The 19,937-nt window shown below is 38.4% G+C and overlaps 1 protein-coding gene across 1 annotated transcript; it reads right to left on the bottom strand.

Annotated features, from left to right (window-relative positions):
* Positions 1-837: 837 nt before the first annotated feature.
* LOC145478292 (gamma-aminobutyric acid receptor subunit rho-1-like) lies at positions 838-18,942 on the bottom strand. The gene is made up of 10 exons (XM_081456257.1): positions 18,852-18,942; positions 15,606-15,708; positions 12,468-12,541; positions 11,539-11,631; positions 11,182-11,249; positions 9,127-9,353; positions 8,285-8,367; positions 7,412-7,549; positions 2,554-2,906; positions 838-1,870 (listed from the first exon to the last, which is right to left on the bottom strand). The coding sequence occupies exons 2-10, from the start codon at positions 15,668-15,670 to the stop codon at positions 1,565-1,567; spliced, it is 1,407 nt and encodes a 468-aa protein (XP_081312383.1). The 5' UTR covers positions 15,671-15,708; positions 18,852-18,942; the 3' UTR covers positions 838-1,564.
* Between the last annotated feature and the right edge of the window lie 995 nt (positions 18,943-19,937).

Genomic DNA, 19,937 nt, shown 5'->3' with positions numbered 1-19,937 from the left:
TTTTTGAGAACTGAACTGAAGAGTGATGCCTTGAAAGCTTTTAGCGAGCTTTCAATGTTAATCCCGTGCCGTGTATATTTTTTGACAAAGTCTGTCACAAAAAAGCGTAAAAGCGCTTGTGACAACACCCGTTGGTATCATGGGTAGTGACGGTCTGGCGTTGTTCACCATGTTTCGCAAGAGGGAAGGGAAACCATGAATACACGTGTTTTGCTGTTTGCGTCTACCACGCTGCAACACCTTTAGCTTCAGTCAAGCAATCGCAAACCACCGTTATCCTCAAAAACCTTTCGACATTGTGGAGTACGCTTCATACGCTTTTGTTGGACAACCTTTCTCAAAACAGCGCTATGTTACTGCTGAGAAGTTAGGTATACATCAAGGCAATATACCAGTCAATGCATAATATTGTTTCAGTTGCTTTCTCTTAATCTGACTCAGTGCCCCGGGGGGGGGGGGACTCCCATATGGAGTGGACGGGGATGCTCGTCGGAAATTTTGAATTTAACCCCTAAAAGAGACCAATCTGGACGTGGCCGAAGCTTATGCTGACCCCTAAAAGAGACCAGTTTATAAAACAGACAAATAAAAAGTACAGTGACATTTAATGATGGCGAATTTGTTTATATGAATTGAGTAAATATAAAGAATCAAAATTCTTTCTGTTTTGTTATTTCTTCGTGTGCAACCCTTAACGAGACCTTGACGGCTAAAAATAATGACATTTTGCCCAGAACACCCTAAGCGAGACCAAAATCCGAAATTTACACCCCTAAGCGAGACGACGAGCATCCCCGTCCATTCCATATGGGAGTCCCCCCCCCCCCCGGGCTCAGTGCTTGGCCATTTATTAGCATCGTTAATTAGAGCAAAGTTGTTCAGTCTTTGAAAAAAGTAGAATAAAGGGCGAAACATACGAAACGTCAAGTAAAAAGATACAATTTTCTATTCAACCATGCCTTTTTTCCCACGTTTATCACCACAGTTTGCGTGTTATTTCTTTTTAAGCGACGATGGTCAAAGAAAAAGAATATTTACGAATAGCATTTCTGATTGATTCTGTCAAGAGGAGCGGTAATTTAAGGCTAGTTTGGTATTCACATCCTTAAACGGATTTTGTCTGGCCAAAATTGTAGGACGATGACAGATATTATTGCAGAAATACTTCAAATTCGCCCAAAAAAAGAACGCCGGATCGTAGGTTAAATTTATATAAGTACAGGAATTCGGGAAAGCTGAACATTAAACATTTTATGGGAAATTGCAGGGTGCCACAGGTTCCTTTTTTGGGAATGTTTGTGGTGATTCTCAAAATTCTTCGGACGACCTTCATCAGCTCTCGGTATTGCAAAACACAAGGTTTTTGTTAAAGCTGTCACCCCTCGTCGGAACAGTCCCCCTCCCCGCTCCCCCGAAAAAAATTAAGTGTTCTGTTCGTCTTTAAATGTACACCTAGGCTTTACGGTTTAAGCAGCACAGCGCAACTATTCTCCCTCCGAGCTCTGTTATCTCCCGGCGCGGTCGGTCTTAATCGCTCTCTTTTTTTCTTTGTCCAGTCTTAACATCACCGCCTTGGAAGATAGTAAGACCAGTAGACTATGTTGAACAGTCCAAAAAGAAGCGGGAAGATCTTCCGCGCGTATTGATCAATATAATGGGGAGGAAATTGTCTCGTGGGGAGTCCATCCAGGTAGGCAGCATTGACGAAAGGACTCTTTCTTCTCGACGCCGAGAGATTCTCGTGAAGGAAAGCCCCTTTCCTAAGAGACACGCCTCCCGCCACGCCATTTGGCCGCAGGTCTTTGCTACAGTTATACGTTTGGTCCATCATCTCAGCAATGGAGTTTCCTGGTTGATTTGGTGTTTGGGGCTGAGAAGCAAGTGGAAGAAAGTTGAATATATTGAAGGATCCAGTAAAGAGGATATCTTTGCTATTGCAGGAAAACCGAAATCAAAGTTATTTCATCTAACCAGTCACAACATAGAGAAGTAATGTCACGAACACTGAATCGAAACTCAGAAACAGATACATGCAATCAGTCCTTCGCGCAGGATTACGCATGTTAGCCAAATTCAAGATTGACTGGTTCCAGTCAGTTTAGACGATATGACTGAATAAAATCCTCGACAAAGGATAGAACCCTTAGTAGGACCCCTCTCTAAATTATATCTGGCGATGTTTACAAATTAACGTTCTCGTGACATAAGGCCGGGCATGGGTCGCGGTGGCCTAACGGTCAGCGCGGGATTTTTATAGGAACGGACTGAGTTCTAGCCCTTATTAGCTACCATGTAGAGACATTGCGTTGTGTTCTGGCACAAAAGATCACTTTTGCAGTGTCCCTCAACCCGGGTAAATAAATGCGAACCGGGGAATTTAACGTCTAATCGGGGATAATCCTGCGATGCATCCCATCTAGGGGGAGGCAGAAATACTCTTAGTCGCGTAGTGCTACTAACTGGAACACCTGCCGACACTAGCTTGGCGCGATGCAGATTTTGCTCTACATTTTTAACACTGATGAAGATATGCTAAGAATGAAAAAGACTCACCGGCGCAAGACTTTGACTCCTTAGTAATGTAGACGCCTTATCCGGGAAATTCAATACGCACACGTACTCCACCATACAAGAAACGATAAACACGAATGACGTAATCAAGTAATAATCCACTGCCTTCAGATAGGAAATCCGCGGGAGACTGGAGTTGATTGATTCGAATAGAAACATGGTGCTCAGAATGCACGTGATCACGAGTGAAATTCGCGCGGGAACAGCATGACGATCAACCCAGAAGCTAAGCCACGAGAGGAAAACAAGAAACGCAGAAGGAATAAAATGTTGGAAGATAAAATACGTCGTTCGTCGCTTGAGGGTGAAGGTCGCCTTTAAACTATCAAAAGAACCTTGAGAGAAAAAAATCAACAAAACGTATTCAGAAAAATGGAGAAGAGATTCAATTTGTTTTCCAGAGTAATGCAGTCTGCAGTGCAAGTTAGACTTCATGACTGGACTAAGCTCACATTCAGCTCGGCCCCAAAGGCTATCTTTGTCAGGCTGGACGCATATTTCATGAGTTGAAGTATAGAAAACGGAAAGGAGAACTTTCAAGGTTTAGATAATTAAGAGTGAATGCCTATAAAAATCGACTTAAATCGCTTATCAATGGCACAAGTCGAAAAATTGATTTCGCTTGTATTTTGCCCATAGATAGGTCCTAGTAAGAATAGAAACGGAACATAGTTAGTTTCTGCTAATACAGCTTTCTTTGGTAGAAATATGCCAAAAGCGATTTCGCCCCGATTGGGCTCAAAATCTACTTCCGGTTTTGCCGAATTTTCCGAATATTTGATTGCTTCGCGCTCCGCAGAACAGCTACTTGAGAATCTTTCAGTGGATTTTGTATTCAGTTCAGGTCTTTGTGGTATGACTGAGCGAAAAATAAAATAAATTAAAGTTAGTTTTGAGCCCGAAAAGAGATCAAATTGACACGCAAAATTTTACAATGTGTTGCAAGAGAATTATTGCATAAAAAATTCGCCATATTTTTCTATGGGCTATAACTTTAAATACCATAAAAACACTTTCTGCGGGTTAAATATACACCCACCTGTTAGGATATCAAAAAATATCTCTGGGCAAATGGTTTTAAGTCGCCCGCCTTGGCCTGTGTTTCTCATAGATTTTGCCCAAAATCCGCCGTTGGAATGTAAACAATTGCGTGACGCGGATAGCCACTCGCGAGTAAATTTTCGTTTGCAACAATCCGATGAAAGCAATTTTTGAAACATTGTGTGGATAAAATAATGGAAAATGTTTTTTTTTTTTTTTTCGTTTAAGTTAGTATAAATATATGTATTTTTTTCATTTGCATTGCAACACCGACGACATCCCCGATAAAGAACGTGACTACAGTGCTCCGGGAAATGATTTTAACACTTGTTTATTTTATTAATTTCACTGATAATTTACAATACAGTGGCAGTTTTAGAGATACACTTAACCAATCCTCTATGGTTTATGGCAAACTCTAGAAAACTCGGAATTTCTTGCATTGACTTAGCCGAGGAAGAAATTGCGTTTAAGTTTCAATCATACTGGGGAAAAATCGATCGATCTAGGACTAGGTTTACACAAAAGGAGTTTTCCGGATTGGTAAAAGTTTCCGGATTCATCAATTTTAAAGTATTCGGATTAGTAGGGGTTTACAGTGAATGGATATTCAGATTCTTAACCGTTTACACACGACGATAACTCCGGGAAGATTCATGATGGAATGGTTAACAAGCAGTTTGTTGCCTCGACAACGAGAAACAAAATGCCTCCGAAAATAAGGCTAGGGGTAGCCAGTTGAGACAGTCTGAAGTTTTCTTTGAACTCGCTGACCACGGTACTGTTGTCCATCATGTCAGGTCCCTCCAGGCATTTATTCTGGTCTTTACTTAATATCTAGAACCGTCGCGGTTTTCGATCGTGCCATCGTCGTCATCGGCGCAGTAATGTATGGAGGACGTCAATATTGTTTGCGTCGATAAATTGGGTTTCTGAGGAATATGGCATTACCCATTATAAAAGTGATTACCTACACCTGAAAAAGCACGAAGTAATCAGCCAGCGACCGCCATCAAATGGCCATCAATGTGTCTACGACTCGACTACGACTGGATCATGTAATCCGCCATTTTTGTTCCACCGCAAACTCAAAAGATCACAAGCGAAAAAATATCCGGGTCGAGAGAAAATCGTTTACACGACAAAACTCTCCGGATTCAAAAGTTTTCGGATTCAAAGTTCACACTTTAAATTCCGGATTCAACATCTCCGGAGACAAGACCAAACCGGGGAGTTTTTATTTCGGATTCGTCCACTTTTGTGTAAACGGCAAAATCAATCCGGCACTAAAACGTTCCGGATTCATCACGAATCCGGAACAATTTCCTCTAGTGTAAATCTACAATCCATGCGATAAGTTGTTGGGACACCTCCCCTTTTTGCGCGCTAGAACCCACGAGTGTAATTGCAACTATAATTGACCCCCTTCCCCTAGCAAAGTTGCAAGAAAATGAAGCTATTCTGAAGACTAGATCGGACGTGGGAAAAAAGGAAAAAGGGAATATAGAAAGTGGTTAGACAGTTGTGTTGGAACCGAGCGTGATTGCTAAAAAATCGTTATTATGGGAATAAGACGTGAACATCTATCTTATTGTCTCTTTATTTGGAGAATACTGTTCTAGGAGGCGAACAATTCTTGAAACGTGGCTATTCTGAAGCTATCGTCAAGGTTTTCTTGTTTTCTTCAAGATTTTTATCAACACTGACAGGGGGGAAGGGGGTAGGCGGGCTTGCGCGGTTTTGGTCTTAAGAGAGGCCGCCTGTGAAGTCATCTGCCGTGAACTGTCCCAACACTTTTGACCAGGATTGTAGTCTTAAATGAACAGCGAACATTCATCTTGTTTGTTTGCGGAAGTCGGTCACGGAAGAGCGAATTTCAATGAAATATATATATAATTTGATTATAATAACGCAATTAGCCAAAAATAGGTTGGCCGCCAAAACAGTTTAGGGTTTAGCCCAACTCTAACCTTAAGTTTTAAGACTGAAGAAAAAAAATATCTGTCAAGATAATATCATTGAGCATTTCAGTTGTTTGAAAAGAAACATTCGCGCACAATGAGCTATATGTACAGTACGTGCGTAACCTGGAAAGCAATCCGTCCAGCACAGTAATTGTTCAAATTAACAGCCTACCGAGACACTGGCACGGTTGATGCCTCTTATTTATGATTTAAACTTTTAGGATTTGTTTAGTTTACTTTTTCCGACTTTTTAGAAGGAGTACACTGCATGTACTGGTACAAATAAAAAGGTTTAACCGAAAATCGATCCGTCGAAATAAACAAATATAAATTTAATAACTGTAGCGTTCCTCCAGATCAAGTAAGGCTACAAACCAACAATATCAACTTGTCATTACGCTTAACAAATGAACTTAGAACGATTTTCGCTCTAGAACTCGTTCTTGTAATTAAAATGATCAAAGAAAGAACCCGAACACCCGAACTCCAAGTAAATTGCTTTTAATTGGCGTTTTTAATCAACGAAATTTTCAAAGCGATGCCTTTCAAAATATTAAAGTTAAAAGTGGTCCATTATGTTTTTCTTTTTTCACCCAAATGTTCTAAGATAGCCATCTGCGGTTTCTTGGAAACGAATTATGTATTCAGGGTGACCGCCTGCGTCACGCAATTGTTTACATTCCAACGGCGGTTAAGGGAAAAATTGATGAGAAGCACAGGCCAAGGCGGGCGACTTAAAACCATTTGCCCAGAGATGTTTTTTGATTTTCAAACAGGTGGGTGTATAGTTAACCCGTAGAAAGTGTTTTTACGGCATTTAAAGTTATAGCCCATAGAAAAATATGGCGATATTTTAGTGCTATAATTCGTTTGCAACACATTGTAATATTTTGCGTTTCTGTTCGATCTCATTTCGGGCTCAAACGAAACCTCGATTTATTTTATTTTTCGCTCAGTCATACCATGAAGACCTGAGCTGAATATAAAGATCATTGAAAGATTCTTAAGTAGCTGTTGTGCGACGCGCAAAGCAATCAAATTTTCAGAAAATTTAACATAACAGGAAAATAGATTTTGAGCTCAATCGGGGAGAAATCGTTTTTCGCAAATTTCTCCCCAAAAAGGCTGTATTAGCACAAACTAACTATGGTCCATTTGTTTACTAGCTAGGGCCAATCTATGGGCAAAAAATGAGCAAAATCGATTTTTCGACTTGTGCCGTTGTTTGGTTCATAGTTATGGGCACTGGCTCTTAATAGACTCTTTCAAATATCTCGAACAGACGCACCTAGTATTTCAAGGGGTTAGTCTATCCAAAGGTACAGACAATGAATTCAGTGCTGGGACGTTAAGGAGGTGCCATTCTCTATGGAAGGTATGTAATAATAATAATAATAATAATAATAACAATAACAATAACAATAACAATAACGATAACGATAACGATAACGATAACGATAACGATAACGATAATGATGATGATAATGATAATGATAATAATAATAATCAACTTTATTTATTGAGGGTAGCACACAACAGTAATAACTGAAAACCCAACGGCCCTCATATAAATATTCACAGGGTAAAAAAGATGACGTGTTAAAAATTAGAAATATAGAAACTGATTCTCAAATATGCAACGATTATATATTAGAAAAACTGAGATATGAGATGCACTAAATTATTAAAAAGCGAAGCATTAGATTAAGTCTAACAATTAAACCAAGAAAATTGAAAAATTTGAAAGGGTTGCTTTCATTGTCAAAAAGGTAAAAAATAAAATGATCGCCCAGCGCTCTGATCAGGCTTGCTTCAATATTACCATGACGACTTACCTTTACTATTAGTGTTAGCTTTCTTGGATGTTACAATATCCACCATATCAAACTGTGCCAGCTCGGAAGCAAACACTTCGATTGCACTTTTGCCTCGATTTTTCCAGTTATAGATAACGTCATCCACTGTATATGCATCTGCGATCAAGAAATGCCATAATTTTGGATATCAATACTGAGCTTATCATTTGTTGGGGCACGGAGTTATCTTGATAGAATTAATTCACCAGCTAAAATAGGGCGGATGGTGATTCCCAGTAACAATTTGTTTTGTTCTCAACATCACCCACGTTGTCCAAAAGGTCCCCAAAAAAGGTGTATGACATTTGCAGACTGCAGACTACAGTTAGCCCTAAATAGCTCTGGGTAGCCTGAATATCACTCAGGTTAGCCTAACTGGCGGTTTTACTGTTAGCTATCGGTAATGGAAATGGGAATGCGATATTAGTTAACATATCTGCAGTCTACAGTCAGCTAATGTCAGACGGCGCCTCAAAGAGAATTAAAAGTTGAAGAAACGTAAATGAAAGCGCTACAGACGTTTCTGACGTTCCGACGGTTTCAACCGGGAAATGTATCTGGAGCTGCTCTAAACTTTCGAAGATAATTTTTTCGGAAATTGTCTGACTCATCCAGTCAAAATCTGCGAATGAAATGCTCATCGGTTTCACGATTGAAATGAACGCTGGCAACTCGTCGATGTTATTCAGAGTACCGTCTTAAAGAGAACGTTGAACTTTGGAAAAGAAAGAACAGCTTCATTTGATCTTGCAGTTGGACTTTCCCTTATGGTGGCTTAATGGTTGGCGCGTTGAATTCCATTTTAATTCATTGCAGTAATGGCCCCATCTAAAGAGTAAAGGGTATACTTACAGCTTTCTATTATAAGATCACAGTTTTGGGTGTCTAAAGGAAACAACCTCAGATCCATATCACACTGTGCCGTTAGAGTAATTCTAAAACAGAGAGAAAATATTCCTATAAACATAATTGTACAATATACAGACAACAACGACTCTGAACTATCAAACTTTTCGGGAAGAATTCTGTGGAAAACTAGTCAGAATTATCTTGAAAACATTGCTTATCTTTTCTAATTTGTCATTCGCATGTAATCTTGATGGGTCTCAGTTGTAGCCGTCCTTGCTCAGAATCGGTAGTTCTTTGGTGAATTCCTATCTCGGAATTAAACTATCTTAGAAAACTATTTTGAGACATCCTCAAATTAAAATGCCAGGACATACCGGCAGCTACTTTAATTAAGGTCGGAATCAAATCATTACAATATGTACAGCTTTGAGTGCCAAAAAAAGCAGCATTAATTGCTGTGGATTTGCATTTGTGGAGGTCGAGCTGTTATTGGATCAAAATGCTTAGCCTGCAGAACAGGCGGATTAGCGGGGCACAGAGCGAAACGCTAGAGCGAAACCGTCTCGCTCACTTCTCCGCTAATCCGCCTGTTCTGCAGGCTAAAATGCTCGGCGCATGACCTGCTGTAACCAACGAGAACAAAGACACTGACTCGGCCAATCAGGTGCAGCCAATCCTTTGGTTCTGCATTTTCCGCCCTTGCCATCGGTTGCAAGGTGAAACTGTGAGTTTTGATTAGCTCAATCCTTTCATTTTGCGTGCACTGTGACTGGCCAGAAGTGGTTACCTAAGTGGAATTCACGAAAAACCGCTCTCGGTATTAGATAGTAAAAATTTAAGTTTACCTGGCACTAAAGTAGATATCTCCTTCTTTAGATATTCTAAGTCGCATGTTTTCACGACTGATCGCATGGTAATTGGAAGACTTTACGTTCCTGAAATACGTGTCAGGAGTCCAGATTCCAGGTCCTAGTTTTCTTGGATCTAGGGCAGCGTTAAACACTTTGTCTTCTCCGTGAGCGAGCCGCGGATCCCTCCACCACTGCCTAAAGAATATGTCGATTGTGTAATCCTTAAAAAAATATATGTCCGGATTAATCCCAACGTTACTCGACACAAGTTGGACGTTTCCAATTACAAATCACAAAGACTGATTCCTCTAATAAGAAGCTCTATGAACAAAACAGATACACCCCGCTTCTTTTATTTGCCCTCCTTACAACCTGACAATTACTGTATCACAGCCCTGACATGGGCCCCCGAGGGAAAGAGAAAGAGAGGTCGGCCAAAAACAACTTGGACACGTACAGTGGAAAGGAAGAAGTCCGCAGAGCAGGGGTGGCAGTCCTGGAACGAGGTGCGTACAGCAGCGCAAGACAAGAGTCGATGGAGAGCGAATGTGGAGGCCTTATGCGCCACTCTTACTCGAGGAGTTAGGTAACAGGTACAGGAGAAGCAGAGCGAGAAGAGAAAAATCAGTTGCCGTTCAAACATGGATGGCGTCGATTTTAGCATGAAAAGCCCTTAACAGAAACCAATTTGAGCGTGGCATGTATTGACCTGGTGACGTCTAACTTGTCATGACTGACATGTTAGATACCGGCAAACAAATATTAGCCATCTTATTTTAAGTCAGCTAATTAGCTTGTGACCCTTTAAGACGGAATCCACCAGAAGTTCAAGTAACGAGTGGACAAAAACCTAGTACCAAGATTATTTACATCGTATTGCAAACTTCTGTACGACTGTTTCAAATATCTTCGCAAAAAAAATCGTTCCTAGCAACACCAAACGTCGAAAACGAACGTTGAACTTCGTATGAAACACTTGAAAGTACTGGTGAAATGAAACTGGTGAAATGAAACTGATGATGAAATTTTGCTTGTGTTTGCACAAGTTCTCTAAACTTTGAAATTCATTTTCTCTCGTTCCCATGGGAAACTGTTTTCGGTGTTATTTCAAGCAATTATTTATGTATTTACCTTAATGAAAATGTAAAAACGACTGTAAAATACTTAAAATTATTCTGGAACCAGAGTTTTGTCCACTAAAACCTGAAATTGCTCGATTTTCTATCGGATTTCGTCCTAATTTCTAGGAGTGGTCAAAATCTAATTTCTCGTTACAATATCAATACATTATCCACAAAACAGGCGATGAGAACAAGGAATATCATGAAGTAAGGCAAACGGTCTTGATTTACTATTCTGATTGGCTGAGAGCAGTGCAGTTCAAGTGTAACACCAGTGTGTAACATCGGTGCAAATTACACATATGATTGGCCGAAAGACAATAGCAAATTTTCTAAGCCAATGATATCACGTAAAATGATGACGTAAGTTTTGTGCCGAAACTTTGAAAAACGTTTCCTCGAATGAGAAAAAATGGCTTCAAGAAAGATCTTCCGGAGCGGCTCGTGCAATTTCAGCTTTTTGAAAAACTCACAAGTGCAAATTAATTCCAAATTGAACTCGAAACCGTATGGTTACCTATACAAATTGTCAGGACTGACATTAAAACGAAATGGCTGTCCGTAAAAATAATTTTTAAACGATTAAGATGTGTGAAGAAGAGGTAGAAGTTTCAAAGCACTCTCGTCTTTGTATCAAGCTAAGTAATCGAGCGCGCGTATTTCTACTGCATAGATTAAGACCAAAACTAAGCCTCAGCACTCGCGAGAAAGCCTGTCTCCACAACACTTCCGCCACTCGATGGGCCAAGCTATGACACAGTACATCTCTGGGTGTTCATCATTGCAGATCTAGGTCTTTCTTTGAAAGTGGCGCGGGTACTAAGGTGAACGCCTGCTACAACTTTGGGTCTAACAACCCTTCACTGAAGCTGCCATATCACTCTTATTATCTCTATTAAACTACTTTCCAAAAACACCACTAACTTACCATATCTTCTTCTCTAATTTTTCCGAAGGCCATAAGTTTAAATTCGATAAGAACTTCTACAGGCGGTCCTAGAAAAAGAAGCACCAACCACTCTTCAAATGAGATTGTCCACGTCAAATTAGCTTAACAACTCGAACCAATCTCGCTTTTTTCTATAACCCAGTTTGATAACCTAGTGTGTGCCCGTGTTACGACAAACTGATTTACTGGATGGTCTAAAGTATTCCGCCCTTATCTTTTCTCTTGTTTTCTTCCAGATTTCGGTAAAGGAATAGGAAGAGAGAGTGCAAAAGTGCACAAAAAAGCAGATTGGATGAAGGGACAAAAAAAGCACGTCGCACGTACACATGTTCCTACCTGTATCGTTTGGACGAACATTCTTGTCGTAGCGCTTCAGTCTGCGGTTGATAAGTTTAGATACTTTGGCGTACGACGCGTCGGGTAACTTAACTACAATTCAGAGATAACGTTCTCGTTACATACATTTCGAATTTCTCACACGTAACAAAACACACAGGCCTAATCAGTAGCATCAATTCCTAATCTGGTCTAAATTTTTCATATCATCAATTAGATTTCCGGTAAATAATGTCCCATTGTAGACCAAGACTCGCTGATTTCTACGTCCTATCCTGGACTTGAAAACTGTGCCTGTTATATCGATTACATATTTCCATAGTCTACACTCTTTTAGTATAAATCTACTAGTGTTCTATTATGAATACCGTTCTCTGATTGGCTACGCTACTCACTATCTCCTCTGTTGTAGATAGTGAGTAACCTAGCAGTGTGTGCATGTTAGCCAACTGGTGGCCGCTTCTTTGCGTTCTTGAATTGTCTGTGAAGAGGATTTAAATAAAGTTTTGAACCACTGATAGATTATTGGCTCTAATTAGATAATTCGCTCTCGATTTCTTCTGATAGTTGACTAGGGTGCACTTTCACGCTATAGAAATCTCGAGCTCATCCTCAAATTGTTGAATAGGACATAAAATGTCATGAAATGTTAAAAATACAGCAAGTGAAACCAAGAGCCGCTTCTCACCTAAGGGCTCTTCAAAACACACCAGGTTCCAGTAACACCCGTAAAAATAAACAGCGATACATGATATATATTTTTCCTTGTAGTAGTCGTGTTTGGTTTTGTTACGGTTGTTTTCAGGAAGGCTAGAAATACATCAGAACAGCTCAAACAGATGTTCCCGATTACTTCGATAAAAAAAAAAAACAAATAAGTCACGAATGTTAATTAATTTTAGCTGGAGGGCTGACATACAGCTACATACCTTTTGTTTGACGGCTATCAGAAGAACGATTTGAACTTCTGGGTCCTCTGCTTCCTCCAGTTCCTGGGGCACTCCTATTAAGACAGTCATTACGGTTAGTTGAGTACAATTGAGTTTTTAGTTTGGCGGCTGTTGTCTGTTTGTTTGTTTGTTTGTTTGTTGTTGTTGTTATTTCAAGTAGAGTCTTTGATTTGCCTTCAGTCGCGATAATACATACTACTCTGTCTTAATCCATTCAGCAACTATATATCATATAGATCTTTGAAAGGTTTCTAAGCTCTGACAGAGGCAACGCTCAAACGGCTGTTACTTAACAGATAAAAGAATGATTCGTATGCTTTGTTTGTTGTTTGTTTTTAAGTCCCCATTGAAAGGTGAAAATAGAGATGAATGTATGCATTTCTCCTTTGCTTTTTCCCTTTACTTAAGAAATGTATAAAACTTCAGTTTCCACGTATTCCTAACACTTATCTCATCGAGCCTATAAATCAAATAGAATCTACTAGTTAGGAGCTTTCATATTTATGATAATTATATTTACTGTATTCCCTGTTTTTTTGGTTCTGTTTGTAAAATACATAACGTGTTCCAAATTAAACATTACTTAGAGTGCACCCCTTGGCGATTCAAGGAGTTCTCGTGCTTTGTCTTAGACTCCTTGCTACCTTCTTAAATTTGTCTTTTTATATTTATTTTAAGCTTGTATTTTCATCATTTTTGTGACGAATAAATGAATAGATAAGACTTATAAATATGTTTATATCTACCTCAATGTAACTAGGCTACATTACTATCACATACATATGCGTTTACAAACAGATAAACAACAAATTAGACAAGAATGGCCAACAAAATAGATAAAAAAAAACAGGATAGAGAAGAATGGCCAACAAAATAGATAAACAACAGGATAAACAAGAATGGCCAACAAAATAGATAAACGACAGGATAGACGAGAATGGCCAACAAAATAGAAAAACAACAGGATAGACAAGAATGGCCAAGGGAATTCAAAGTTTGTCAACCACTAATGTCTAATCCGTCTAATCCTGTGTTAGCGCTAACCGAATTTTGAAAAACGCACTACCTGGCTTGTCGAGGCTTCCAAAAACCTGTACACTTTTGTGGGAAAAGGTAAAATAAAATGTGTTTAATTTTGTCAAATCCTTTCACGTTTCCCTTCTTCTTGTTGAAGATAATATTTCACAGCTATTTTTACCACAGGCCATAGCAACGAGTTTTGCAGTGGAAAGAAAACATTTCACCGGGATATTATAAGTCCCACAAAAGCTGGGTTTATTATAAATAAAAATATCGGATTATGTTACCCGCCGTTTGCCTTAATCCAAAATAATAAAAATTTAAAAAATTTAGTCAGGAATCATTTTCATACTACAGGTTGACGCATATTTTGTTGTTATTACTGTTCTTATATTTACAAAAAGCTTGTTATTATTGTCCTTGTTATCGAGAAAGAACTTTACAGAACTCTGCGTGTGACTTGATTGTTTCATTAAGGGACGGTTCTTCGCCCATAAGAAACCCTGCTCCTATGACACGAAATAAATATTTAACTTGTGACAAATATATAATCCGGCGGTTATATACTGCGGTTATTTGGGTGACCATCATACAAATACGATGAAATACGGCATTTATTGCCTGCCAAATTAACGTTATGACTTGAGGGTTAACTGTTTTGGATATCGAGTAAGGCTTGCATTAAGGCATTGCTTCGTATTCTAAATTTTGGTACATTACTATTTTAACGGTAAAAAAAAAACCGAAAGCACCTATTACAAGAATGTTATCTATTTTGTCGGTGATAGTATTCTGGATTGATGTTTTCAAAAAGGTTTCTGTTGTCTGGCAGCAAGAAAATAACTTGTCTGGTTCGAGAATGCTCAAAGTCTAAATAATATGAAGAAAATATTACTTAGCAATAGGATTCCAGTTAAAACTTCCTTTATGCTGACCAATCAGAAAGTAACGTGTTGAGTTATAAATTGTCTATAGGCAACTTGCTTGAAATTATCAGTTAAATATTTACTTTTACCCTTGTATTTCCTCATAATGTTTTTCATTAGTTGATTTCAATTTATGTAATGACGAGTAATTAAGTTGCCTGTCTCACGCTTATGTCTTCAGAAAGAATAACAAGTGGTTAAAAGGAATTTTTCAGCTACACAATTTTCCTTGACTGGTGTTTATCAGTAAAATTTAAAAAAAGAATGTTTAAGGAAATGCTTTACAAGATTCCGCTCTGCCTTAAAAGTTGTAAAATGGAGCTTGACAGCTAATTATCGACGTAAAACACATTTACTTCGTCGCGGTGATGTTTTTTTCTTTTCTTTTCTTTTTTTTAAGCTTGTTTCTTAAGTACGCTGGTAACGTTCATGGTAAGCCACACATTTGTGGCAAGACGTCACATTACATTTCCATCAAATTTTACTTCTAGTATGGGTCGAAAACTAAAAACCTTTTTATACCGAAACTTGTTTTATCGGGTTGAGATTTCAACGAATATCGCCACGCAATTCTATCTATCTTAAGAATTGCGGACGCAAATCTTCCTACGTAGAGCAAAACATTGGCAGCGACACTGAATTTTAACGATTCAGCACAAGTTTTGTAGTGCTATAGTTATCAGTACAAATCTCTCAGTTGAGGGGTTGGTATTATGACGAGAACAAAGTACGATTACTTTTGTAACAAAAAACGGGTATGTCGTCATACATTTATTTAATTTTCTAAACATTCCTTTCTGCGCGAATTTGGCCAAAAAAAGTAAGGCGCATTTTTCTTTTAAAAAAAGGATGCACGTCAGTGGTCTTCAGTCTCGACTGAGTGCTTTGTATGCCCACTTTAATAAGTTCAGATTCAAACTGCAAGTAAATAGGGAGATTGTTTTGCAAACCGCTTGCATCTTTCTGGTCAGCTGGGTGAGTCATGCTGTTTTCGGTAAAACTAGAAAACAAGGTCGAGAATCGTGGCTTGTATTTATCAGCACAAACAATAAGCACCGCTACAATACGAGGAAAAAACGTAAGACCATTATCAGTCATTTTCGAAAACTTAAAGGATTTTATCTAATATCCTTAAGACAGTTATTTAGTGTAAATGTAATGTTTTTCTTACCTTGTTAGCAGTCCGTGGAAGAATGTTGCAATTAGAAGCGACATAAAGACTGTTTCCTTCTTCATTGTAAAAGAAAATCCCAAATTATTTTGGCTCAGCCTATCTAGAGACAAACATGATAGTATTAGTGCAAATATTACAGAGGTTTAGGTGTAATAGAGCGACTACAAACCCGAAGAAAGCTCCTATTTGCCGAGATTCTTCGACACGACTCCCTTCTTCCTTAGTCTTTCAACGGCTATTAACATCAATAAGAATCATTTTTGTAGTGAGCCTCCTATTGGTCGGACAAATTAAACATTATTTTTGTGCTTATTGGTTTGCAGGTGTAAATTGCCTCAAGCGCATCGAATTAAAGAGTAGTTGTACTGTAACACCCTCAATAATGGGTTTATTGAAATAACATTTCTAGGAACAAAACAGCAAAACAACTGTGCAATGAACGACTCGACACCGTCAAAAGTTGAGAGTATGAAAAAGTAGGTTAATATCGATGTACTTCACAAAAAAAATGTTCTGTATTTTTTTTTTCAGTCAAAACGTTCAAGATATTACCACTGTTAATAATTTAGTAGTTATGAAGCGTTCGGCATTGACAATAGTCAAAGCTTTTTATTCGCACACAAGTACATTTTGATGGAAGGAAAAATCTTTAAGTGTCTGCGTTCTCGACCTGTGATACTCTAACGAACTCGTTTCGGTTAATAGTAAGTATTAAACCATATTCTCCTTGAAATAACCGTGAAACTGATTAAACAAAAAAATGTAGTTTACTTATTGTAAATATAAACATAGCTCTTGAACAAATCCGGTGATTTATTTCTTGTTAAGATAAGAGTTATCATTTTTTTTTTTTTTTTTTGACAAACGTTATAAACCGAAAAAAGATACTTTCCCCATTATCGAGTTTATAACGTTCGAAGATGAAGATTCGCAAGACCTTGTATAAGATAAATTTTAAATAATTTTTTTGCAGTATCTTCAGCGTTAGATTGGTGGCCTTGTCGGCGTAATCTGCTAGAAGTTTCGACGTCCTAGTGAAGATTCCCTTCATAACTGCGCAGATCTGATTATATAACCTTTGGTTTTTGTTTCTTATGCTGCCAAAATTGTTAAGTTAATGTCATAAACGGGCGGCATACGGCGAGCTCTAGGACACAAAGTAACAGTGACGTCATTAGATTCTTCTGGATAATAAACAATTATGATAAATTAATGGAGGTATTTCTTTTAAATTTCCACACGAGACAGATGCGGCTAGCGTTTGAAGCTGCCAGATATTATTGTTTCTATATGTAGGAATCATAAGACGAAGATCATTAACTCTGTGGCTCAATAGTTAAAGGTCATCAAGGTCGGTCGTAGCGGTGCGCTTTCCGGTGGGCTTTCGTGGTGCAGAACGAGCGTCGAAGGCTAAGCCGCGAGAAGAGCTAGGTTGCTCGTCGAGTACCTTATTGACCAATGAAGGGACCTTGACCATAAATGATTGGGAAGATATTCTACCATAAATGATTTGTGCCATAGACAAACAATTTGCCGGCCTATGTTGGTTGATACAAAGGGCTCTTCTTAATTTTCTTCTTCATCCACTGAGGACAAAAATACTTGCTCATGACTGACTGAGTGTGCTATTTCACAAACCTTGGCTATAGGTTTTTAGCCTCAAGAACGTTACAAAACGGCTGACTGGCTGAGTTTAAATTTCCTTTTTTACAAAGCTTGCCTCTAGGTTTTAAGCCTAAAGTTGGGGGAGAGAACGTTTCAAAACGTCCCCATACAATGGCTACGAAGGAGACGTCAAGGTTTTCTTCTGAAATCTTTCCTGTTTCAGACCGAATCCAATTTGGTTTGAAGCTTGGACGAAATTTCGCTATTTCAATTGTGAAGTTCAGGTAAGAATTAACAAACAACATTAATCAACAAAAGGAGGAAACGATATTCAGTGATAGCGAAGCAATTATGACCGATCTATTACCAGCCGAAGTAAAAGGATGTTATCGATTTATTACTTTCACTGTTAGGCTTCATCGTCTCATCCAAAACAAAACCTTACACTCGGCCATCGATCATTCAAGTCTGCCCAATTCTGCTAGTGAATTTAAGGACCAAAAAAAGAAACCGAAATTACTGTCACAATTCATTAAAAGGAATATTTGGCTACTTCATTTTTGCTTTGGAATAAAAACGATGTTAGGCTATAATTTACAAGCTAGGTTATAATTTAGATAGAGTGAAAACCCAATGGACCATGGAAGAAATTTCAGTTTTAAACATCCTTCTTCATTATTATGGTCTTCGGTTACTGTCGTCAATAAATGTGCCGAAAAAATAATGTACATTTAGTCACAGCGAAAGTTGTTTACCAACCATGTCATCTACAGACGTTAACCATTGCGTGCTATTTATGTAATTTTAACGACAAATAATTAAACTTTGATTGCCAATAAATACTGACACATTGTAAACTTGACAAGAAAACCTTGCAGAGGAAAGAATGCTTTGTTACTGTATGAAATACAGATTACTGCAGAGAGTTCTACGCTGTGGTCATTGAAAATCGGGAAATCCCGAGAGAAGTCACGTGTTGAGAATGATGACGTCACTTTCTGTCCACTCGCTACAATATGAAACTTTGTTTTTCGCGAACTCAAATTCAAGTTAAGAGAAAATAAAAGTCTGATTAAACCTAAACGGAGACCAATATTTAAGTTGATGCTTGACTGTCTACTTTCTTTCCCTCAGGTTCAATTGCAAATTAATATAAAGGAAAAACATTGCACTTCCTGGTTTTCCTAATGCGAAAAGTGACAGATACATATTCTTTAGGAAGTTTAGTCTATACTTAATTTGTGCTACGACGTTATCAAATTTACATAGTCTGTCTTTTGTTGTGATGTGGAGCTAAATGAAAAATTAAGATTTTGCCTGAAGTTAAATTAAAACAATTATATCTACGTCGTTATTTGCAAACAAGGCATTTCACTTCTGTAATACTCTGAAAACACAAAAAAACGCCGATGATTCTAGAATCTAAATCAGTGACGAGAAACCTTGCGACCGAAGTAAAAACACTTACACAAAAAAACTTACGGCGTGCTGGTCAAATACGAACTATCTAACTTTGGCTCAAGTATACATTAACAATGGTTAAATAAATGTAAGTGTGGGATTTCAAAAGCCATACGTTTTCACTACATGAGGCACCCTGTGGTGTGGTAAAGAAGCTGTCAGACAAAGAGTCCTTACCTCACGCAGTGTAAAGCCTTGGTCGTTGTTTTACGGTTTGAAGTCGAGACGCCCACACGAAACCCAGTGGTGACCGAGCTGCAGTGAACTACAGTTCAAACACAACAGCGGGAGAGGTTAATAAATGGTTTGTCACGACAAATTGATTGGTTTGAAGCTTCAAAGCGGCAGATGTCTTGGAAATTAATTGCACAAGCTACGAGCAAATAAGCGTTTTTAGCAAGGACGGTCTCGCACATGAACTGAAGCTTAAAAAGCAAACATAACCTGCTTTTGTTCTTAATGCTTTCTACATAATAAGCGGAAAATTCCCATTTCCTTATTAAAGGTAACTGCGTTCTTGTTAAAGTCAACACCACTGCCCATTAAGGGAAAGACACTGTTTTTCTTCCGAGAGACGTTCGTGGTTTAATCAATAGATTTTCAGTTCTTGTTTCTCAAATGAATCACTTTGATAAACTGAAAATAAACATGTAAGAACCTTTAAGATTACTTGCTATTTATTTTTGCACCATAACTACCAACAACAAAACAGTTAGGAGGAAATCCTCAGTTTAATATCACGAACACTAGAAACCCGAAGGTCAGAATGAAAATTGAAAGTAAGCGACTCAATAATACTTCACTGAATTTTTAAAAGGCTGAGCATTATATAGCAAGGCAAGATAAAAAGAACAAACAACATATTTACCGTTAAGCCCTGAATTTTCTTTCATGGCGTTATGGCACATACGAATGAACCAGCCGCAGATACTGAACTTCTCTACGTTTGTTGTTACTTACATGGCGCCGTTGACTTACCTTAAGCCTGATGGAGGTTACGGGTTTTGTTAGTTGACCATAGAGAAACCATAGAATGAAAATAAAGCCGGCTTTCTTTGTTTCTTTGTTTCGTCTCCAAACTTTGAGGCGGTTTGACACTGGTTCACGACGTGATTTCTATCGTGAATGCTACTTCACTAAACGCTAAACGCGGTATTTATGTACTTTCCTGTGCGGGTTTGTGATAGCCTGCGGTGATTTATTGTTCTATGTAAATCCATTACAAACAATTTGACATTGCAATTTTCTTTCATTAAGAACCAA

This window comes from Orbicella franksi, chromosome 2 (assembly GCF_964199315.1).
Source record: "Orbicella franksi chromosome 2, jaOrbFran1.1, whole genome shotgun sequence".
Lineage (NCBI taxonomy): Eukaryota > Metazoa > Cnidaria > Anthozoa > Scleractinia > Merulinidae > Orbicella > Orbicella franksi.
This window is presented reverse-complemented; position numbering and strand designations above follow the sequence as displayed.

What these genes read in the sequence shown, in the direction of transcription:
- LOC145478292 (XM_081456257.1), bottom strand. Translation starts at nt 15,670, where the DNA reads ATGAAGAAGGAAACAGTCTTTATGTCGCTTCTAATTGCAACATTCTTC. An exon ending in TGATAGCCGTCAAACAAAAG is followed by an intron (nt 11,632 to 12,467) that starts GTATGTAGCTGT and finishes TCTGAATTGTAG; the next exon opens with TTAAGTTACCCGACGCGTCG. An exon ending in TGATCTTATAATAGAAAGCT is followed by an intron (nt 7,550 to 8,284) that starts GTAAGTATACCC and finishes TCTTGATCGCAG; the next exon opens with ATGCATATACAGTGGATGAC.